Genomic DNA, 24705 nt, shown 5'->3' with positions numbered 1-24705 from the left:
ATTTATGTGATTAAATATTTATTCCTAGATAGACGGTAGTAGTGTCAAGAAAGGAAGACTGTAAGGAGAATTCCTGTTTAGCTGAGGAGCAGATGACTGAAAAAGTGACAAAACCTCTTTTTCAGTCTAATCAAAGAGAGCATCTTCTAAGAGACAAGAGGATTTTTTCTTTCTCCTGCCCTATAGTATGTCCCATCTTTCCTTTTCCTTGTTCATTAAATGGAAACCCACAAATCTGCCTACATATGATATAACCTGATGGAATAGGTAGTTAGAACTAAATAGTAATATTAGATATACTTTTTCTACCTACGGTACGTCAGTCCCATTGTAGTGATAATTTTATCCCATCAGCTGGTTTGTGCAGTAAATCTTAGCAGTATGCAAGGGCTGTTGGGTTACTTAGGGCAGCATGGGCTGATGCGTTCCCTTCTGTGATGTAGAAGGAAGTGGTAGAGCAGTCAGCATCCCCCTCCTGTGATTAAAGGCTCTGTTCCTTTCATGTCCTGCAATAAGTCTTGTTACATCCCCTTTACAGCTAGGAGATACTCAGGAACAAGAACTTAATATATGAGGTCTCTTCCAAAGTTCTGGCCCAAGTAAGTCTAGTCCCTTGCTATTGCAGACAGTATATTTATGTCTCGCTCTTCATAAATTAGTAACCTGACTGTAAAATTGGGGAAACATTTTTTGCTTTGCCCACCCTCACCCTTATTGTTTCAGAACTTCACTCTTCTCTTCATTTGAAAACTTGTCAGGGCCAAGTGAATGGATGGTGTTAGTCCTCTCTTGTTTTGAGCAGTCTAATCTCAAACCATTGCATGTGGACCAGAATCCCATATCAGTAAGTTCTCTGAGTTGAGATAGAACTGCTTAAAAGAACAGCACAGGCCCCAACATGTATCTCAGCTGGATGGTCAACTTGATAAATTAGCTTATATTATTTTGAACTGTTTAAGGCTGCGACAGATAGCATTTGTAAAAGAAAATTATCCCAAGAATTCGAAAGATGAACTGGCTTGCTAAATACTGGTCTTGAGAACAGAATGAACATATGGGCTGATTGATGATCAAAAGGAAATTGTAAGACTAGGAAAAGGTAATTGAGGCCAAATCCTCCTCCCCTTCTCACTGAAATCCCTCTGAAACTCATTTCACATTTTATTCTGTCAAACCCTGAGACAGCCCTCTAATGCAGTGCTGCTGCTTCCAATATTTGAAGGTAAGAGAATTAAGTGAATGCAATTAAGGAAACACTAAAACTAAGTTATTCTTTTTCTTTGAGAGAAAGCTATCCTTATTTTCTTCAGTTCTGTCTTTTGGAGCCTCACCTCCAAATATGTTTACCCATTTGTTGTAGCAGAACTATAAAATATTGGCAGAATCAGGGTCGTTTATGGTTTAGCTCATTATATAGTAGTAAGTGTGCTGTCTGCGCTGAAGTATTATTGAATTACTATTGCAAGTAAATAATTTATTCCAAATGAATCGTGCAGCATTTTGATGGCATGTTACTACAAAATGCAGTTTATTGGTCTGTTTAACACTGAAATAATTAGTGGTACTGACTTTAAAAAGATAATAATCTCCTTATAGCTTGCCCAAGCCTGGGCTAGCATTTGGTACTGAAGTTAAATGAGAGGTCTTTCGAGACTAAAGCTCAATATAACATTTAACAGTTCACTAACAAAGCAAGGTGAGTTTTCTGGGTCGTTGTAAGCACTTCCAATTTTGCATTCAGTGCAAGAAATTTTCTTCCTCTCATTCAGTGTTGGAAACAGCTTCTTCTTGCCTACTTAAATGTAAAAAGTGTTGCTCTAATGCCAGCCTATACTCTCATCTGCAAGTGCAGACCCTATAATTGTTCATGTGGCTGTATTAGAATTCACCTTGTGTGCTGAGGTTTCTTGCTAGGGAATGGTGACACTAAAGTACTGAAAAAGCAGTATCATCTATGTAAAAGTTCTGGGACATGGCATGTTCAGGTTACTTTCAGAGTTTCACTTTGCAAATAAAATACAGCTCTATGTCATGTCGTACCTTGTAGCTAACATAGGAGAATAACAACATCTGGATAGATATTAAGAGAATGGGAGTCTAAAACAAAAAAAAATCCTAATAATTTCCAATTAAGATTTTTCTGTAGTTCATTTTGTATCTAGCAAAATAGAGGATAGGCAAATGTCTTGTGAAATGGGAAGCGTTCTGGCCTAGCATGTGTTAAACCTGTTAGAAACTGACTTCTTTGCTAATCTGGGGATTCCCAACTGCCTTGGTAACCCTTTGGAGGTGACTTTTAACATGTCTGACTAAAACATCTTTAAAGGAGAATTTCTGTCTGGGAGATGGGAACTGCAGAACAGTTCTGTCAGCTGCAGGCTTTGTTCCCCTTCTGGTGGCTTTCTATGGTCCTTGGGGAGGAAGTCTTCAATGCATCTTTAAACAGATGCAAATACTTTACTTCCCTAGATACTGTGTTCTCAGGACCTTCCTGCCACACAGTATCAGAGTTTGCTCTTCTATCTAAAGCCACTGTGACATGTTGTCAGGCAATGGGACACTGCTGGTAGATGTTCTTCTCACACTTAGTATGGGCAATGTTAGTCAGATGTATAACTTCCGGTGAGTTTTCCAGTTTAGCAGTTTGTCCGGACCTCATTAAATCAAAAGGAAGTTTTGAGGTACAGTAACTGGAGCACGTGCAGTGCCTTTTTTGAATCAGAATGGCACCCAGTGGAAAAAAATAATCCTTGAATTATTTGACTCAAAATTTCAAAAAGAGAGAATTTTGATGTGCTCTTTCTGTTTTCCTCTTGCGGTGAGAATAAATAAAGGAGCTCTTGCTTCTGAAACTCATCAGATGCAAAAGATAGATTTCTTGTTTCCCTTAGAAACAAGACAGAAGATGTTTTTTCTAGAAGCAGTCCTGGAAGACAGAGCTGGTGGCCGGTGTGTGTGCAGTAGTGGAGGTGGTAAAAATTATTCTCTACTATGCCCTTCTGCATAATGAGTAACACATTTGCAGTTATTACCATATTTGAGATGCATGACTTTTTTGTTATTGAATTTTCATATCTAGAAATCTCTCTTTGTTAAGTAATTTGTGACAGAGGTCTTATATAAGCAAGGTATTACTATTTTTCCCATACCAGTATTTACTGGTTGCGAATTTGGAAATATAGTTGGGAAAGATCTCAGTGAAACATAGAAACCATCTGCTTCATTAATTTTCCATAACAGTGAAATGGCTGAGAGTTAAAAGTGGCTCTGCATTTCTTTACATGGCCAAAAGCTCTCTTTTGGTTTATGTGTTTTTTTTTTTCTTTTTTTTCCTCTGGCAGAAGGGAACATATGAGGATGAGGAAATGACTCCTTTCATGGCCGGAAAGCTTTTTTTTTGCTGGTGGAAAAACTTTGGCTATAGCAAGCCTCTGCTTTTTAATTCCCTGACAGAAGAAGGACCAGATGGTAGTGAAAAGGTAGGTCATGTGCATCTCCATACTAACAAATGTCAGGAAGTTCAGAAATGTTTAAAAAACGAACAACCAAACAAAACCTCCTGTGAGATTTCTAGGTGTTTTTTTCCAGCACAGAAATATTCAGATGAGGTTACACACTCTTTTAGGGTAGAGTGATTTTAAGCTTTCAGTGATGGCCTCTTTCTCTTGACTTTAAAAGAAGCAGCTCACTACATTAGAAAATCTCAACCAGTAATTGGGAAATCAGCCTCTGAGTGTTCATCCATCCTAAATGAAACTGTACGAGCAACATTGTATAGTGCACAATCTGGGTATTTATGGCTTGATTCTATCTTACAACGGTTTTCCACCATGGACTTAGTAAGTCCGCTTGTGATTTCCTGTATTGATATTAAGGAAGAAGTTGAGGAGCATGTGGTGGACATTTTAAAAGAAAAAAAAAAAGCAGATGTAATACCTCTGTAGCCTGGGACAGTCTGTGGGGCAGAATGTATCTGAAAATTTGCTCTGAAGTGAGCAAAGAGCAGGTGAAGGTTGTGAAGGTTAGTTGAACAGGAAACTATTTTGAATATAGCTAGGAATGGGTAGTTGATATTTCCAGTCTCTGTGACGCCAGTGAATGTTGGTAGCTGCTATATATACCAAGCAAGTGTATGATTTATCGAAGGGCTTGCCAGGGAAATACAGTCTATCCCAACTAAAACATCCTCTTGTAATGATCATAAGCATTATTACTCTATTTATTGTAGGTAATAAACAGGGGAAAATGAAGTGAGTATTTTTTTGCAGTGTGCACAAGCCACTTCCAAGTGCTTCACTTCTTTCACTTTCCTACTTATGATCAAATTTGTCACGACATTACTTTATAATGTGAGGGAATAAAGAATTACTTCTTACTTAATGGCTGTGTTTCTATTCTCCTACATAATTCAAATAGAGGAAACATTGTCTACTTATTAGAGCTTGCTAAGAGGAAGCCTCTGGATTCTACTTCGTGTGCAATGACTTGCTGTGTAATCTTTGGGAAAGTCTCTTCTTCTTGCCTTGCTGTTTCTTTATGTATAAAATGGAGATAGCGTTTATCTCCATTGCAGAGTTTTGTACTAAGTGATATTTGTATGGCTCTTCAAATCCCGAAGGGAAAGATGCTTTGGAAGTGCAAGTGTCACTGCAATCAGTAAATGCCTACGCTAATTCCTCTTTTGCCATGATGTAACAGCATTTCTTTGGCTAAATAGAATATTCTACTGTTCAAGTCCTAAGGAAAAATGTTATTGTAAAATGTTGTTTAGATTCTGCATTGTAATTAGAGGCAGCTACAAATGAATCGAATGTGTATCTGCTCTAATTGCTTTTCCATATTCCTTAAGCAATGGTTGGCAGAGTATTGGCTTCCGTGAATGCTAGCCATATCTTTTTTTTTTCCAATTTAGTAAACAGATTATTACAAAAATAAGAGTCCCAAACATAAAGAGCAACCTGCATTTTCTTATGCATGCACATACCTCACATATCTACCTGCTAAAAATTCACATGTGCATAAGTGCATGCAAATTTGTAGCATGGGCAATTATATTCCTACACTGTATGTTTAATAGCATGCATCTTTTTAAAGTTCTGTGGCCAAATTTGTTAGCAGTTTCAACTTGAATTTTCTCCTATTCCAGGGAGAGGGAACAAGTCTGACTCATCACAACTGCTATAGTAGTCATTAAACTTCAGTGAAAGTAAAAAAACTGCTCACTCTATGCTAATGACTGTTGCAGGGGTTGCCAGTGCAGATGGAAGATCCCTTTTAAGTGGTCATGACCAAATAAATAATGCATTATATAGCTGTTATATTGCTGAATAACACCTGCTAGAGAGAATAATGGCAAAATAGCTATTGCACAGACTAGTTAGATAACTCTCTCTCTCTCTCTCTCTCTCTCTCTCTCTATATATATATGTATATATGTATAGTGAAACTCAACAAAAATCTTTGACTATACAAGACAAATTCTGGGGCACATTGTGGCCAATCTGTCTTCTGCTGCCATAGGTTTCTGGCCATCAGATTGGCATGGATAACCATAATTGGATCATCTCCAGTGTGGTGAATGGAGGTGGGTAGATGAGGTAGACATGAAAGCCTGTATGCTTGCTTATCTGAGTGCACACTACCAACTTTAAAGAGTTGCTCACAGTAAGCCTGACCTAAGGTGTTTTTAGAAGGAGCAGACAGGTGGGCCAGAAATGCAGCCAGTCGCATGATAGGAGAGCATAAAAGTCATTTAAGCACCTAAGCCTAGAGAATAATACCAATAAGGATGAATAAATCTGTACTAGAGCTTGAGAAGGCCGAAACCCTTTTAATAATTGGTCAGAAGCCCTGCTTTTGGTCTTTAAAACATGTAAAGATGTTCTTACCCTATTATGAAATATCAAATTGGTAGCAGTTCTCCTAAGTGACACTGCCTACCATTGTTCAAATTGCACTTGCATAGGGTGTTGGAAAAGGTACTTTGTTATAAGACTTTAGAAAGTTTAATGGGGAAAGGGAGATGCCCAGGATGGCATAACATATTAGAAAAAGGATATCGTGTTTATCTGAGTGCACTAGTGGCATGGATGTGTATAGTAATCTATTTTGTACAAATATTTTCTCTTTATTGGTAATATGCATAATTTTTATAGATTTTTTTTTTTACATTAGCATATTGAGAGAAGTAGCCTGTTTTGCAGGATAGAGAGGAGGGGAGACTTGGATAAAAAAAGTTAGAGAAATAATTAAGAAATAAAAGGCAAACATCTGAGAAGAGCATCTATCTGAATAAGCCTGGTAATTCTGATGTTTAAAATGTATCCTGTACTGTCGTTACTTTACTGATCACTGTTACAAGTACATACGGTAAAACGAGGAAAACCAAGATGCTCATTGCAGATGAAATGATGATCTTTTGGTGCCTAATACACTTACTGGAAGATTCAGAAAATTATACCATTTTTCTTGTTTGCCGCAGTATTGTGATGCAGCCATTTTCTTTTGACTGCATGCGTGGCTCCAGTCAACGCAGTAATGTGCTATTATGTGTGTGTACTGAGGGAAAAATAGGATCATAAGAGATTTCTGTTTGAAGAATTCTTTCATGTATTTTTGCCCATCATTGCTATGCTATTTCTAGTAGAAAATAAGGAAATTAAAAATAAATAATTTAAGAGGATAACCTAACCTAGATTTTTCTTATTCCATTGCCTCACAAAATGAAAGAGGTACTGCTTATTACCTTAAAAACATGTTTCATATCATGTCTAGCCTTTAAAATAAACCCCCCAACCTGGTAACTGAGACATTGATCACAGAGTTGAACTTTGTAATTTCTATTTTGTTCAAGTTAAAATTGAACTTATAAAATATTTATTTCTCAAAGAAGGGGCTGGAATGTTGGCTGTAGAAGTCAAGATTTTAATAGCAATCCATTCTGATTTCTCAGAATGGATGGAGTGATTGATTTCCTAGTGAACTAGTCTGCACCTGTGAGCTGGTGTGTGCTTTATCCCTGCCTTTAAAAGAGACAAGGCTGAGGGAGCAGACTTTGCATCGTGGTTGTAGAGTAGGTACTTACTGATTATCCCTATTTGGGTAAGGGAAATTAAGGTTGGCACTTAATAACGATAGTTAAGACTTCTAATTTTGGTAATTGATACAGAGCTGGTACTGATTTTCAGAGAATGTCTGATGGTCCTGCAGTAAATCTGTGCACTGCTCAAAATGAATTGTTGCTCTGCTTCCTGCAGAGATTGTGCTTCATTCCTCTAAGTTAGGTGTCATGCTAATTATACTGTATTGCAGATTGCGGAATAGCACATCTCTGCTAAATGCTAACATTACAGGTTTAAAGACAGTACAGTCTAGGTGGCCTCTCAGATATCGTAGTGACATTTGAATCAGAGTTGTGAGGCGGACACCTCTAAACTGATCCTGGTCTACTTTCTCCTAAATTTTTTTCATGCTGACATCCCAAAGATGACCTGAGTAGCAAGCCTGCCTGAGCTAGTGTGAGAGAATCTTTGTAGCTCCCTAACGAGTTGTAAATCTCTTAGGGTTTAAAGTTGCTATCTTTTATAATTTTCCATCTTAATTCCTCCTGCATATAGTAGGGCAGATTCTCCTCTAAGATACAGTGGTGTAAACTTAGAATGATATGGTTGACCTTGGTGGAGTTGCTCTTGATTTTTATTAGAGTAGCACAGATCAGAATATGGTGTAGTCTTTCTTCAAATAAGAGAACAGAAAACTTCATCTTTCTACAAAGGCTACAGAAAATAAGAGCTGAGGGACCAAATTTGACAAGAAATTGTGAACTTACTGAGCTTTTTCATGCAGTCTCGAAGCCTGGTTTCTAAACTGAGTACCCGCTGGTGTAGTTCCTCATAGTCATAGGCACCAATTTCTTCCTGAATCCCAGTGAGAACGGTAGACAGATTCCTAATTTCCTCCTTGAACTGGGTGATTAATTTGGCGTCAGTTTTGTATTGTTCCAGAACTGGGATCAGTGGTAGGAGCTCATCCATCTTTTCCTTCAACTCCTGTAAGAGGCGATCAAATGTGCATTAGAGCAGTTTAAAAGAGTTCAATCCTCTAACTCCCATTACTGTAATATTTATGCATGATTATTAATATGACTTGAAAATGTGTATTGATTTTTACCTACACATCTATTAATAGCATATTGTGAAAATCTTAGAAACCTCAGGATTAATGGCAGTAAGCAGTGGATAAAATGCATGAGAGAACAATCAGTTTTTCCTGAAAGTACACAATTACCTTTAAGTGATTCGAACCAAACCTCTCGGAGGTCTGACTTTCCATCGACAGGATGTAAAAGCCCCACTGGCCATATCTTTCAGGAGAGAAGGTGATTAGGCCTGAACACACAGTGACAGTCAAGGATGTCGTACCTGTTTTACAGTGCTGTCATCGCTGATGAACTCTTATTTTCTTTTCCATGCCTTAAAAATATTGAGTTCACTTTTTCTGTAATGGCTGTTAAACTCTGTTTAATGCTGATCTGGCCACAGTGATATATATACATCTTTCTTCTGAAGTAAAAAAATTCAGAACCTATTGTGCATATGTATAGTTCAAAATATACTTTTCTTAAATGTGAGCTGTATTTGTCATCCTGCTATATCACTAGATGCCTTTGAACTTCCTCAATTGTTCTTTGTTCTTGACTCTCCCAAGCCATTTTATTGTCACTTGCAGTTGCTGCTGCCTTGCCAATCCTATTAAACATTGATTAAACAAAATAAGGCTTTACTTAGCAATCTCAGGTTGCAATCTCTTTGCAATCTCAAATTTCTGCTATATCATGCACTCTGAGAATTTGTCTCAATCAATTTGTAACCTATAACGGCTGCTCATCTTTTGTCTTGTAATTATTTTTTTAAATGTGCTAATCTTAGGGACTTTGTTAAATTAGTTTAGATTGTTTGAGGTTTTTTTTTTTTGTTTGTTTGGTTATTATTTTGTGGTACCCTCAAAGAATCCTTGCAGTCGGAAGGTTTTGCTTTATGAAATGCATGCAGGTTTGCCTTGATGTATCATCCATATATAAAGATTTGCATATCTGTTTGTAATTTGAGGAAACAGCAGGACTTCCATGAGTGAATGCCAGAGGGAAAAGAGGAGATGCAAGCCTAGGCAGAACAAGAAGAAGGTGCAAATAGAGATTTGTTAGGTGCTAACATGTGATGATAATAGGCACTGGGAGCAGATGAGGACACCTGGGGAAAAGGTATCGAAGGGATTAGAAAATGAAATCCTAAAGAGTAGATGGAACAGTCAGCAGATAGAAGGGAAAGCAGAGGAGAACTATAATGGAAGCCCAAACAAGAGAAAGAGGTGCAGAAGCAATTGTGGTCAGATGTGCCAGGCTAGCAGTCATTGAGATGTGCGGAGACACGTGAGTATAGTTTATTATGTCATGTGTATTAAAGGAAGTAATAAACTATAAAATATTTCCAAAATAAATAATATTATGATGCCAAACAGAATACTTTTCTGTTAAGATGTGAGAGAAGCTGATGAGCATGGTCAGCATTAGAGCTACTTGAACATCTACCTCTGAATTATTCCCTCTCAGACATGTTCTATACACAGTTTGAGAGTTCAGCAGTATCAGTTCATCACCTAGCTAATGTGTTCATATGGTTTTAAGAAGTGCTTTCATATGAGAATTAGTCTTTACTCAAAATAAAGACTTGCATGTTTTGTTAGGAAGTGTATTTTACACATAGGTCATCTTAATAGCTAGAAAACTGCATTTTAAGTTACATGCAGACATGTTGTTATAAATGGATCTAAGAGTATCAGGAGTTCTCTTTGTATCTTTGATTCTGTTTTCAAGGGGCCTTCCAATTATGGCAAGTTAGCAGAATTACTGAACTGAACAGAAAGAAGTGGAGAGATGGTTTAGTCTGCTGTTAAAACTATTTTTATTTGACTGTTCTTATTAAAAACTTAACTGGAGCCTAATAATTGAGCCTAATAATTTAAACCTGTTAAAAAACAGTTATGTTGCCCGTGATGATAATGAGAGTAGGTTTCATGATTTAGAAAGCAGAGCTCCAGAACCCAATATTTTTGGTATTAAATTTTGAAACATTCTTTGGTTCTGTGAAGCAGTAAGCTATCAAAAATCATGGTTAAATCATGGTGGAAAAAACCCAAAGCCTGTAAAAATTCAGCAAGATAAAATATGTTTAAGAGAATTGGTAAAGGTAACTTATTCCTAGTAGGATTTACGCCAAATAAACGGTCAAATCTTTTGACCAAACTGCTCTAACTTTGGGAGGGGGGATCAGGTATCTTGTGCCTGGTATAAATGATGATTTGACAAAAATATGACCATATGCTCAAATGATCTGAATCAAATTTGTACTCTTTAATTCTCATAAACATGGAACCACAGTGTTGGAACATTTCACTTTGGTAAAGGACATACAGATATTTTTGGTATTTTCATGACAAAGGCAATAATTTTCTTGGAATCTACTGGCACTCTTAGCTTGTTGCTGTGATGACTGGTACAAGCGCTAATTTGCACTGCAATACTGATAGGTGGTAGATGTATTTTGGCACTTCACGCCTGCTGGTATGAGGCCTAATTTTATGTCTAGAATGAGTTTCTTTGTCTCAGGAAAGATAAAGCACTGGGATTTTAGTAGATTAAATTTCAGAAAGCCAGCAGCATATTGTATTATGTTGACCTTTTAAATTACTCTATAATTTGATTGGTTAGAAATCTGTTTTATACTCCTGCCAAACTGTCAGACTGAAGTTAAATGACTGGCCAATACAAATATCAAATGTTTAAAAGGTTAGAGTAGTGCTGAAAGCTGCTACCTTTGACATTGTGTATCAGACATTCAAATTTTGATATTTGGTCCCAAGGAAAACAGTAATGGGAATACAGAGTATATAATGGCACTATACAAATGTACAATTTGTACAAATGTGCAAACTGTAGCAAAGAGTGCTAAAGAAGGAAAAGTTGGGAGACATTTCTTATGTTTGAAAATGGCTAGGAGTATGTACTCAAACTCCAAGCTAAACTAAGAATGATAACTTAGACAAAGTTGTGTAGTCAGGCCATTAGTATATTTAATTCTTGGTATTATTAAGGCACCTTGGATATTCAGTGGATCTGAAGAATATATTACACCCCTTAGCTATGTACTTGTTGATTTAGGTATCCAACTTTAGCACTGATGAGAAAATTAAGTCCATAATTGTGTGAGCTTTCATGAAACACTTCAAAAATATATATTAGGTTAACATAATTTAATCCTTGGAATACATTTTCTAGATCCTATCTGGCTTTCCTGCAGGCTTGAAATATCCATTTATCAGACTTGGTATTTAAAGTACTTGAATATGCTCTGTAACGTTTTCTCCTTAAGAGTACTTCAGATAGCTGTTTCAGAATATACAATGCTATTTTATAATCACTGCAACCCCGCTTCCTCGCAGAACAATTGGCTTGTGGTTTTTCTTGTCATTAAAATTCCTTGAAAGTCTTTTTTTAATCGCAGAAATGTGACTGGGGATGATTGCCCTCCTCCCCTATCCCAAATCCAAAATAGCAAACCTTCAAACATGAAATTAGATCTTAATTGTACTGGATAAAAATTACAATAACCTGAATTATTACAGGCTTTCTTCCCTTCAGTTGCACTAAATGTCAGGCAACAGTAAAATTGCAGCACTCTCTAGTTGTTTGCTATTAATTCCATTAGATCTTTACGTTTATCACTGGAGCTTGTGTGAATATAAATTTCTCAGTATGACATGCACATTGATACAGAAGAAAACAGGAATCTGTTCATAATGACATTTCTGTAATGTCTTAATAATTAATGGTTACTCCCTATTACAGTTAAACAGAGCAAAAGATTATCATCCTAAAGGAAATTTTATTATGCTTTTCTTTTTAATGGTGCCATTGTATGAACATTTCAAGTTGAGTTCTTAGCAGTCCATGCATTGCTGCTTAGTACATTGCTTCCAGCAGGCTTTCAAAGTTATTGTTAAAATAAAACCTACTTGAAAATGCTTTGTCATTAATGTCTTCCGATCATCTTCAATTTGCCGAAACTTGGCCTTCAGCCCTTTCATTTGTGTTTCCATTTTTAAAACATACTGGAAATCCCTCTGAGTCCGTAGATTTAAAACTTCAATAGACTGGGACATATTCTGAACCTGTTAAAGAAGAACACTCTCTAAATGCACTTTTTGTTGCTTTACTTTTTTTCCTGGTTAGGTAGTTAAATGTCAGGCAATAAAATGTACTTACGTCAGTGCTTTAGTTGCGAGTCATTTATACCACAGCATAATTTTAAATTCCATAACTGCATGACAGTACAAAAACTGAGCCACAAGGCCAACAGAGGACTAGCAGGCATAAGACCTTAAAGCTGGAGAGGGGGAGTGAGGGAGAGAGAAAGGGAGAGAAGGAGAGGTCCTTTCAGCCCCCTTATAAAAATGGGATCAACAGAGGCTGTTAAGCACTGGAATCTACTTTGTCATTCTCCTGATGCTGATTGTCCTTCAGGATGTGCTCTGTAGCACGACTTTTCTCCCAAGCGCTTCAGGAGGGAGGGCACTGAGGGCTGGAGATATTTTCTGTTAGTATGAAGAGCATAATTTTTATTGCTAATAGGCGTTTGTATAGTAATTCAGTATAAGCAATCCATGAGACTGTTCAGAGATAAGATTGGATGATCCCATCATTGGACAGGTGTTTGGCAATGATTTAATAAGGAGATACAAAATCAGAAATTTTATCAAATTGTCTCATTGGTACAAAAATGCATGAAGTGAGAAGTGAATATTCAGGTAACTTGTAGAGCAAGTGAATTTGTAGCTATAGGTAGCACTTTTGATACAGTGAGATAGGAATAGAAAAAATAGTAAATGAAAAATAGTTTACTCTTTTATCTAGAGTAAATTATATGTTTTTAACTGTACCTGATATAAAGGCAATTCTTTTGCCAGTCATAAAACCAACACGGTACTTTGCAAATGCAGTTACTCTGTTTCAAAATGTGATTTGTCTTCCCAAAACAGAAAGGAGTGGAGTAGTGTAAAAATATTGGACACTATGTTGAAGTCTTGGCTCAAGCCAAAAAAAAAAAAAAGGTACACTTTCCTAATATAGGACAAAACCAGGAGTATTCCTGTTGTTTGCAAGATGTAAACACGTAATATCTGAACTTGTATTCATAACTGTAGTTACGTATTTTGATAAGGGCTATAGCACATCATACCTACTTGTTAAGAGAATGTGTGGGTTTAGTGTAATGTGATTCTATATGATCTAGGGCTCTTAGTATAGATTAGCTATTAGGCAGTTGCCTTTAGCAGTTCTTAGAAAGTATTTTTAATGGAAAAAATTAATGTTTCTCTTTTCTTTGCTTTATAGTTGTTGAAAGCAAGCAAATAAAGGTCTTGGAAGAACTTTAAATGTTTCCTTTTGGCAGAAGCTGCATTCGCATAGAGGCTCTAATTAAATGATTGTTTGGATTTACTGGACTAATAATATGACACTACATACCCATGTTTACCACAGTTCTAATCATAAGTAAATAACTTTTAGAGACTGATGATTTAGGTTCTTCTCTGTGGCAGCTCAAAAGCAGTGTTGTGAACTTAAACTCTCCCCTTGCCCAAGAGAAAGTTCTTTTCATTATTATTTTAGTTTTTGGGAAATGTGCGAGAGCAAACACTCTGAGGACTGAAGTCTCCCTGTGTTTTGTAAACTAAACAGGTACAGTATGAGGGGTAGCACATCCTCTTTGCTGTCCCTGGGACGTGAAGGGACCTCATGTGGTGAAAAGAGCCATAGCTTTTGCTCTGAGACATCTGATGCAACATTTTATGCCAATTCCAAAACTACATCTGCTGAATGCCATGAAACTATTAGGAATGGTGAGTCCCCCCAGGTGTTCAGAGGGCTTGTGGTTAAAGGTAAAGAGCATAAACTTGGCTTAAGAGTCAAAATCAGGCCAATTATCATTTATTCTGGAATTCAGTGATCATCCAGGTTGACTTCAGTGGTAGAGTTACAGGTGATTATGATAAGAACCTGGCTCTGATTCTGTGAGAGTATCATGTTAGCTTGATTTGGTTTGGATACTTGATATGCAGGCAGACATATTTAGAAAAGTAAGAACTTCATTTTTAACTTTGGCAGTCATAGCTGAAACATTTATTGAATCAGATCTAATCCTGGGTTTTGTCTCCTGTCATGCATAGTAAGTGGAAAGCCAACTAATTCAATGTGGTTGAGATTTTTATCAGGTTACTCAGGTGACGTAAACCCCATGTGGGAGATTCTACCCCCACCAAGTCAGAACACAGAAGAAGTGTAATGTATTTTGCTGGGGAAAGGAGGTTAATGTATTATGTCCCAGGGATTCTGAGATGATAAAATAGTTCATTAAAATATTAGTCTGTAAAGAAGAGGAGAGGGCAAGGAGAAGTGACTGAAGTTCCGTGCCAGTAGCAAACATGCCCTCTGATCTTTACATTTCAACTTTCATTTGAGACAAGGATTGTTAGTTAGTATTTGAAACATTTCCACATTAGCTGAATGTCATGCTACAGACTCCTTCACAAACTGAGACTAAGCCTCTGCTGAAGTTCAGAGGTTTATGGAGGGAAAACTTGCAGGATCTGGCACTGTATGATTAGCACTGGCATGATTTTTCTATAGAAGTAGAAAAGTATTGAAAAGTGTATGCTGAAAAATATATTTTTAGGTCTATGTTTTATGATAGATAACTCTTGAATAACTAGTTAGATAACTCTTGAATCCTCCATTATGTATTAAATTTCAAGAGCAAAAGGAGTAGATTTCCATGGGAAGCTCAATGATTAAATGGAGGAATTTGCTGGGAAGACTTACCTTCTCTAGCAGTTGTCTAAGTTGCCTGCTTTTGGCATCTCTTGAACATAGGTTTTGTTCAGGTGCAACAACAGTACAAATGCATCGGCCGTCAGGATCCTGGGCTGAACTATAAACTTGCCACCCTTCCTTGGGGCTAATCTGAGTCTGTAACAACACAGTAATAATAACAGAAATAAAGGGAATTGAATTGATATTTTTGTTTGGAAAAAAAACCCCTCAGAATATTTTTGTTTATTTCTGCAGTATGTTTGGAATGAGGTTCCTCCTGTTTATCATTTATTATTAACTAATTAGATTGGTGATTTCACAGTTTTGTCGTGTCTCACACCTTTGTAATTGTGCTCTAGAAGTGTGTTGCAATCATTGTTTCCAGTGTAGATGAAAACAGTTTTCTGCTTGTGGTTCAGCACAAGTTGGTTGATTTAATTCTTTGCAGAGGGATGTTGTGGTTTTTCATCAACAGAGAACAAATACATCCTTTCAGCCTGAATGACTTTTACTTTAGACTAATGGAAACAACAAAGACAGAAAAGAACAAATATGAAATCCCAAAGAGAGATCATGGTGTATGTGACTCATGCCATAGGGATCTGGCTCAGAAGCAATTCTGAACATGGGTTAGCAGGTTTGCTCTTAAATATGCAACACACAGCAAGCTCTTCTCCATTGACTTTAACTATATATACAAGAAGGGGAAGGGAGGCTTGCTGCCAGGTAGTACTGAAAAATGTCTGGGGGACCATGGCAAATAGAGGCCATTGCACTGTCCTCCTCTGGGACAGGAGGAGGCTAGCTCTGTTCTTTTTTGAGCAACTAACAACAACAAGAAAAAAAAGCAAAAAAATCATGTTTGCTTGCTGAGCAGGTCAACACCTCACTGCCTTTAAAGTTTGTGTGATTCCTTGTGAGACTAGGTATCTGTGTGTTTAGTGGGATGTATAAAATATACAGGACTGGAATGAGAAAAGAAATATAATTAGATGATTGAACAGATTCAAGTGACGGAATTAAATCTAATGGATCCTAGAAGTACTTTTTTTTTTACTCTTTCTGTATTTTAATATTATGCATTATTCTTTCATATCTAATAATATAGAATTGACTACTGAATTTTGTAGTACAGATGGTAATGGATTACCACTGAAATAATTTTGCTCTGGACACAGTTGAAGTCAATTACTAGCTATATTATAAAATTGTATTCAGCATCAGCAGAAAGAGTGATTATTAAACCTGGCAAGCTTTACTGGCTTAGAATATGGAGATGCACAGTTCCTCCCCTCAGGAGAGAAGCAGTATCTCTATAGACTGAGGTTAGATGAAAAGGTGGCAATTTTTTCCTGCATGTCAACTGCATGTTGGAGAAAGAACACAGACGTTTTTCCCCATGAAAACTCTTCTGAAGAAGTCACTGAGGATAGCAGTGACCTCTGCTACTGTGGAGTTAATTGAAAAATCAAAACTGTATTATTCCCTATTTTTGCAGGGAAAACTAAAGGATCATAATCGAGATGACTGTAAAAAGAGGACAGCTGACCTTGCCCTAGGCTTTGCTACAAAGGCAAATCCAAAGTTCAGTGCTAAATTGTACCACTTCTGTGATGGTCTTAGCTTTATTTTTAGGGCAAAAGAAATCTAGTTTAAGAGATGGAGAACAAAAAATAAATAAATAAAATTGCAGTTTCAGAGACAATTTAAATTGATTTTTCAGTAGCTACTAAAATTGTGAGCTTGAACAACTGAAGGCTCTCAAGGCTGGTAACCCTTGCAAAGTGTAAGCTCTGTTTACTCCAATAGTTTCCTCGTGCCTCTGTAGACCTTAGGCCAGGACAGCGATGTCATGCAATAGCAAGGAAACAAAGTTTATCTTGAAGTTCAGGAACATCTATAGACCTAGTGTTTGTGATTATAATTCTTTTAGGACAGAAATAGTCTGAGTTTATGAACAAATTGTCAAATTTGAGCCTTACACTTGGAACGTTTAGATTGGTAGCAACTGATTGAATTGCATTTAAGTGAATACAGTTGTGTAAGTCCTAATGATAAATATGGTGCGCTCTGATTTTTTTCTAGAAAAAATATTTATTGATTAATTTGGCAGATGTTTTCTTACGATGCCTAACGTACTGCTAGATTTTTAAAAAGTAGATATTATTTGGGAAAATACTTCTCACTGTGAGAGACCTTCAGGCACAATACGAGTGCACAAACCCGTACTGAGGTGGTGTCCTGCAGTTTAGGCTACAGCCTGTTGCAGTATTCTCTGTTTCCCTATATTTGGACCATTAATTAGAAGGGCAATGTGAATGAATACAGATAGAGAAAAACAAGCGGGTGTGTGTAGGGTGCATTTCTTTGCCTTTTTTTTCTTTCCATTATTTTTCTACTTTGACACTTAATGCCTACCTCCAGCGGAAACTGCTGTGCCACCTATGGAAAGAGCTAGAAGGCATCAAAACCTTATGAAAGCTGCTGAATCTACTCTTCAAATGCAGGCTTACTGCTGACAGGCCTTAGTAAACAAACGAGAAAAGAAATAACCAAGTAGAAAAGAAGAATGACAGTAATAAATTATGCTAGTTCTTAAAAATCGGGGGAAAACAGAAGGAATCCTTACAAAAGCCAATATTTATAACTGTAGCCGGGCTACAGTCTTACTTACCTCAAAAAGATTTATTTTTTTAACTTGCACTTTTATATATTCTGATAAAACTATTACAGCTTCCTCCATTGTTACCTGGGGCAGGGCAAACGGCAGTACATGTACTTAATATGATCTCCTCATATAAGTGATATTTTTCAGTTTGTCTTATGATTTCAGTCCTGGGGTTGTAGCAGGACCAGATGCTGCAGAGGAGCAGCTGCTCTTTCCCCTGACCCCACCTCGTCGTACAGCTCTTCCAGCTGAGGGGAAGAGAGGATAACGGAGGGCTGGTACAATAAACACAATTTTTGAGCTGTGTGTGCTACAAGAGAACTTTTGGATAACTGTATGTGCTGCGCTGTTCACTGGGACAAGCAGCCCGTGGATGGTGGTACCTTGGAGATCCCTTGCTGGCAGGTAACAATCTGTTACTGATGACCAGAGTATTACTGAACACCAGGGACAGAAAGCCCCTCTGCTGGCATCGGAGGTTTAGGAAAAAAGTAGCAGCTTTGGCATGCTCAGTAGTTTAATGTAAAAGAAACACGATTGAAGATGGTATTTTTTTCAGTACGCAGACATTGCCAAGCTCAGTTAGGATCTTTTTATGATTGTGTCCCCAGCTCTGCAGACATCCTGTTACCCTCTTGAAACAAGAAATGTGCAAGCAACTCCAATTTAATGAGTGCAAATGGTATTATTTAAATAATTCTTAGGAGGTATTTATATCATCAGTGCTCTGTTGAAGCCAAGGGAGGCATGACAGTTGACTCAGAAACTGATAGTGTTTATGTAAATGCATATATATATGTATATGTATAAACATAGTCACACACTTGTTATAATAACTAGCGTGTGCCTCTTAGCAACTCAGTTGCAAGTTTAAACTTGGACTTAAATGAGATAGGGAACTTTATTACTTGTGACATATTGCCACAAGAACTAGTAATATGCTCCGTAGTTCAATGGGAAAAGCAGTTACACTGAAAGAAAATAGAATAGAGCTTTTCCTTGTCTCCTCATGTTCTTGCTCATCTAAAACGTAGCAGAATTCTTTCTTAAAACAAAATTTAATTTATTTAAAAGTAGCAATGTTTAATCATCTTAATGCAGTGACTTTTTGCAGTATTTTTTTCCTGTATACATGTATTCAGTTAATTAAATACGGATTAGTAAATTCATCATTTTAGTTTTAAAAAAAAAATTAGGTTCTGAGAGTAAATACAGGTAGTGAATGTTATTGTTTACGTAGCATTAGGTTCTGAGAGTAAATACAGGTAGTGAATGTTTACATAGCATACTATTATATAAATATCCGATTGCAGTTACACTAAAAGTACAGGTATGAGAGTTTATTTTACTAAGCATTTAGAAAAATTGTGTTCCACTTTAATTTCGTCTTTCATGAATGCCAGTATAATGTTCCCTGTTGTCCAGTTCAGCTACTACTTTAAGTTTTACACTTCTCAGGAATAGTTAATCTCATAATGGCTTTATCTCTTCATTAACAGAGGCTGCTCTATACGAGCATCAACCACAAAGTGGTATTTGTGTCGCTTACACCGTTCCCATATCAGCCTTTCTAGAAGTCTGGTATCCAGCCTTCTAGTACCAATTTTACTCTAACAGCTATTTATTTGCTTAACTGTACTCCAACAGAGAAGAACAAGAAAGAAACAGACTCTTCACATATTGTAGAGATATTAGCTAATCTATAGCATTCTTCAGACAAAAATCAAAAAGAAATCTACAGTCTGATCTCAAACTGTTTTTCTTAATACTATATATTTTTCTGGAGCAGTAAGCATAGGAAAAAAGTCTAGGCAAATGAAATGACATTGCTGTACTATTTTTAGCATTTCACTCTTCTTAAATATTTAAGGATGCTATTTTAAAATCTTTCCTTTCGTAGTAAGACCACAACACGCTCACCAATGTGCAGTTTTATAATGCCCAAAGAGAAGCATGCATTAAGTGATGACAGGAAGATTAGTAGCTTAAAAAGAGATTTACAAAGAGGCAGCAAACTAAAGCTTTTGCAGTCACTTAAATACCAGTTCAGCATTAAGATGGCTTGCAACACATCACAGCTACTTACTAGAGTATCTGAAGTGGAAAGTCTGGTGATATTTAGTCCTACCAGAGATGGGAGAGTTTGGGACATCCAGTTAGAGATCATTGCCATGGTACTAAGAACAGCACCAAGCTTCAGCAGTGGAGGACTCATTGCTGAGGAGCTAATGAGTTTTCATAGTGACTGATTATCATCCCAGTGCAGGCTGGCAGGGAGAGGCGTGACTGCAGCACACAGCAGCCACAGCGGGAAAGGAGATCAAGCTACCCAGATTTAATCATCCATTAAAACCACTCACATCCTTATTTGCTCTCTATCTTGCTACCTTTACTAACAAATACTTATGCAGACTACCTTATGACGCTGACCACTAAATAAGCAGTCCTTTATATGCTAATAGTCGTTGCAGCTTTCCAGTGGGAGATGGGGTGGTTGAGTTTGTTTCTTTATAAGTGCCACGGAGTCAACTGACATTTGGTTAGATCAGTGCTTGCAGAATGGTGTGTGTTCTTGTCTAAAATGCAAAAGCCCAATTGCAAAACCAAACACAAATAACGCCCATCTTGTCCCCATCACTACTTTAGTAGAAATATACTCAAGTGTATTTCTAAATACAACATTATACTTGTCCCAGTGGCGAGGGGAAGAGGGAGAATTCTCAGCATGGCTACGAAAACGCAAAAGCTGTCATTCTCACAAACCTTTCAAAGCATTCTGTGATCTGTTGTTCTCACATAGATTATCAATATCAGTGACTTCATAGTTTGCAAAGCTTGTTGTTAACATATGTGTAGTTCATGAAAGAACACTGAAGTAGTAAAGGTTCACATTTCTGAGCCTCCTTGTTAGTTTACATGTTTGCATACTGAGACTTATGGCATTACATACCCTGCTGGCAGGCTGAGTGTGTCTTCATTGCCTTTTGGATGGGAACAGAAAACAAAATGTGGGTGGCTCAAACAGCATGTTTGCTCTAATCTGCTGTTAAATCTACTGTTCTCTAATGCTGTAGTATGATCCTCAGGTTCAGTGGCAACTTAGCTTTTTTGTAAATTCAGTATTTAAAAGTAGATGAATCCACTGATTTCCTTGGTACAAGATATAAGAAGTTAATGTGAAAATAGCAGGAAAAAACGAGTGTACAAATCACTGTGCAGTTGGGGTAGCTTTATTTTTTTTGAAATTATTTTTAAAAAGGAAAGGCAGATCAAGGATATCTAACACCAATTATTTTAGAAAGAACTTGCTTAAAAGCTCTCTAAAAGAGGGAGAGAGAGAGTATTGCATTTGTTCCCAAACACAATTCTGGATTTTTTTTTTTTGTTTCTGAATTTGCTTCCAAAAAAGTATATTTTTCTTAAAGAATTTTGGTAGTTCATATGAAGGAAACTATAATGAAATTGAAAGGGATGCATATTTGTAGGAATGTGAGTGATTGGAATGCATTTGTTAAACTTTTTATAAAAATATTTTAAAATTTTTAAATATTTTAATATTTTATTTAAAAATAAAAATATTTTTCATATTCTCAGAGCTTGTATACCAAATTCAGGCTAGACCTCTCTCTCCCAACATTCAGTTAGAATTATTTCAGTCATCTCTGCTGTTTATTCAAGACATATGGAATACTAATTTTTTAAAAATTAAGAAATACAAGAAAAACCCAATGAGAGCTAAAGTATAATCTTATAAGGGGTCTTCCAGCAAACAGATTCAGCAATAGCAGAGAAATTCTATGCATCCAAATATTAAATATTTTCTGGCAATTGCACATTAATGTGAGCTGGAAAATATTTCAAATTTTCAAAAATTATAATTCGCTGAAAAGTGCATTTGAAAATAGTATTAGAATATGAACTTATTTGCTTGTATACCAATTCTGCATGGCAAACTGTGGTTTAATGACTTACTGGGCCAGAGGTTGTAACTTTGGGTTCAACAGCTTTTCTTGAACATTTCTCAAGTCACTTTTTAAACCAGCTTTACTTTTGGGATGCCCAACATCTACTGGCATGGAGTTCCACAGTTTGATTATGTCTTGTCTTACAAATGTACTTACCAAAAGTTGTGGCTAGACTGCAAATTTAAGAAATTTTCTGTATTTCAAAATAGCTTTCTTAACAGCTTATCTTAACACGAACATAAATATGAATGGGTTGTGCAATGGGAGCCATTATATCTTTCTCTGGTGACAGAGACCCTCTAGCAAGGCACCCTTGCAGTGGTTGTTCCACCTTGAGACAGAGAGGCCGGTCAGGCGTTGCCTCGGAGAAGAACCATGTGTTCTTACACCACAACTTGAACAGTCAACCATAATTATCTACTACTTAGAGCAGCAAGAAAGATGCAGAAAACGTAATGAAACCTTGCTGAGTTCAGCTTTCAGCATTGATGTATGTCTTTTTGCTCTTTAGGCTCACATGTGAGTTTCATTAAATGTTAATGCAGAAATCTAAGACTATGGAGTACATATGAGAAGGCCATGTCACCAAAATGCTGAAGACTAGATAAGACAGGAGCAATTAATTGTGGGCCTTTAAGATGTTTAAAGCTCTAAGTAGTGTTAGAAGAGGGTGGAATTTGGAGCCAGTGACACAGACACATCCGCTATTGCTAATGGTGTGTTAGAGGGTATCCTCTGTGCTCAGTGAACACTGCAGTCCACTTCAGAAATACTTGCTTCCTTAGTTTAAATTAATTCTTTTGCTCTTATTGACTGCTCTAGTGTGTCACACAAGATGGCACCATACCTAACCATGTGCAGTCAAGTGTAGACAGCTCAGTGTTTTAGAAGGCAGATGAGAATAGGGCATTACCAAGAGTCTTCAGGTTACAGGGAGCAAAGAAATGACTGCTTCAAATTTTAGACTAGCTTTTATCTATGGAGAGTTCTTGCAGGCCCCTGGTCTGTTTTAATTTTAGCCTGCTCCGTGTGCCAGTAAGGTAATCGGGGTGAAAGCTGTGCTGAGGAGCTCAGCTTGAGTGTATAAGGGCAGCTGCCCCATACCTTGTTTATGATCCCCTGAGGCAGTTGTGTAATATAAGGAAGAAGTGCAGAAGGAAATGCAGTGATCAGTTTTGCCTTTAATATGACTATGGGTATGAGACCCAAATTATGGTATCCAGGACCTAAAAATGAGAGGAAAATATCCCAGACTTTTTTCACTAAAGAAATAGTATGTTCTTCAATGAGAAAACTCTATGGCAATGTAAAATTCTTAAGGTTACTGGGTGATGGGGAAAAGATTTGTCCTCAAAAAAAGTCTTCCCAATATGCAAAGATATTTGCCAACTTTGCTGTGTTAAAAACTGTTACAACAAGTGATCCAAGGCTGGATGTTTGGCAAACAATAAGACAGCATATTCTAAATGCTTGATAATCTGAGATACCAAGAACATAAGAGAAGCCAAGATAAAGCCCTTATGGTGTGTTGTGTGTGTATATAGACACATTACTATGTCCATATATTTAGACATAATATGCAGCGCTTATTTTTATCCATGAAAATAGAATATCATTAAAATTCCCCCTACTCCTCCCCTAAAAGTGAACATGATTCAGCATGGTAATGAAATTCACAGGTCTGTTACTTTAAAAAAAATCCTTATTTATGGTTTTTTCACATTGGTATTACTTTTATGTTTCATAAAGTGAGGAATTTAATGTTTTTAAATCTTCCTTTCAAGTCTCTGGGTATTTTGTTTTTTTTTTTTTTAGAGGAGGCAGTCTTTTAAACTGTTCTGGTTAAAGAGACTGTTGAATACTGTGAGAGACTTTATTCATGGTGAAGGAACGTCATTCATTTATTGCACAAATTATCATATTATTCCATTATCATTTTATTTTACAGCTTGTCTGTTCCTTTGGCCATCACTAACCACTGAACAGATGGGCTTATTGAACTGTCCAGACTGACATCAAGAGTCGGTCTTCTTGCTGAACTGTTGCACTTGATTGGTAATCCGTCAGTTGCCTGAGTAATTCAATTTATATAAATTATCTATCTTTGGGCATTGTGTTGCATAATTTTCTAGTTCTATTGGGTTCTTCTGAAGTGCCTCAACATCCTTTTTAGTCCTGACTAACATAAAAAAAATTCTGTCACTCACCAGTTTTATCACCTTTATTTTCTCTCTTCTTTTAGAAGTTTAATAAGTACATACATTCCATTAGTTCCAACACGTTTATTTGGAGAATCATATTATATATTTATTTTACCACATTGAGCTGCAGCTGTTCATATTTTTGGTTTTCTTCCCTTAAATGTTTTCTAATCCACAACAAATATGTTCATATTTATCCTCTCCTGATTGTTTTAACCTTTGACAAAGTACATTCAAAAGACAATAAAAGGCTCTTCAGAAGTCCAGATAAATTATTACTGCTGTTTATCCTTTATCCAATGTATTGTCACCTCCCACAAAGCATGCTGTTTGTTTGGGAGCGCAGGATTATTCCTAACAGATGCCATGCCAGTTGATTCTTATCCTGGTATATTCATTAAGGTATTGAGAACTCTATTTTCCAACTAGTTTACCTACTGAAGTAAAACTTGCTGATGTGTGATTCATGATATTTCACTAGGAACATCTTTAAAGGTAGCATAGCAGGAAACGTCCCTCAGGTATTCTTCATTGGTTACATAATTTATAAGTACCATATAGGTGGTATCTGCATTCCCTGTGGCGCTGGTGTTAGTTCTGCTACACCCCAAAAGAAGTGTTAAGGGCTTTCAAGTACGCTTATGCTGCAGTGCAGGGACATGCTTGCAGCTCTGAGAGGCACAGGCGAGCCTGCTAACCCAGCCCTAGCGCATGTACTGGCAGCAGTGTAGTGCCAGTGAAAATTGCAGGAAAGCCCTTCTAGGGCTTTTAGCAGCCTTGTCCAATGGTGCTGTAAGTTTAATACTAAACTTGAGTTTGTTTAGACAGGCCTCACCTTCCTTCTAGATGGGGACCTCACCTTTTTCAGTGTAACATTCAATATTCAGTGTACCTAATCATCTTCATTTCATGCATCCATTTGTCAAATAGATGCTTAGTAGTATTGCA

At 36.9% G+C, this 24705-nt stretch overlaps 1 protein-coding gene across 3 annotated transcripts in view; it reads right to left on the bottom strand.

Moving 5' to 3' along the window:
• Positions 1-24705, bottom strand: part of OLFM3 (olfactomedin 3) — a 72883-nt gene that overhangs the window by 5466 nt on the left and 42712 nt on the right. The window contains exons 1-4 of one of the 3 annotated variants that reach the window (XM_009685898.2): positions 19678-19870; positions 14933-15079; positions 12070-12225; positions 7829-8048 (exon numbers count right to left, since the gene is read on the bottom strand). In XM_009685898.2, the coding sequence (XP_009684193.2) occupies positions 7829-8048; positions 12070-12225; positions 14933-15079; positions 19678-19806 (652 nt within the window). In that variant the 5' untranslated portion in view covers positions 19807-19870. Of the gene's footprint in view, positions 1-7828; positions 8049-12069; positions 12226-14932; positions 15080-15263; positions 15442-19677; positions 19871-24705 lie in introns of those variants that run through there. The other 2 variants (XM_009685899.2, XM_068952242.1) reach the window with 2 other exon arrangements.

This window comes from Struthio camelus, chromosome 8, assembly GCF_040807025.1.
Source record: "Struthio camelus isolate bStrCam1 chromosome 8, bStrCam1.hap1, whole genome shotgun sequence".
Classification (NCBI taxonomy): Eukaryota; Metazoa; Chordata; class Aves; order Struthioniformes; family Struthionidae; genus Struthio; species Struthio camelus.
Note: the sequence above shows the minus strand (reverse complement) of the source record. Positions and strands in the feature narration are given on the sequence as shown.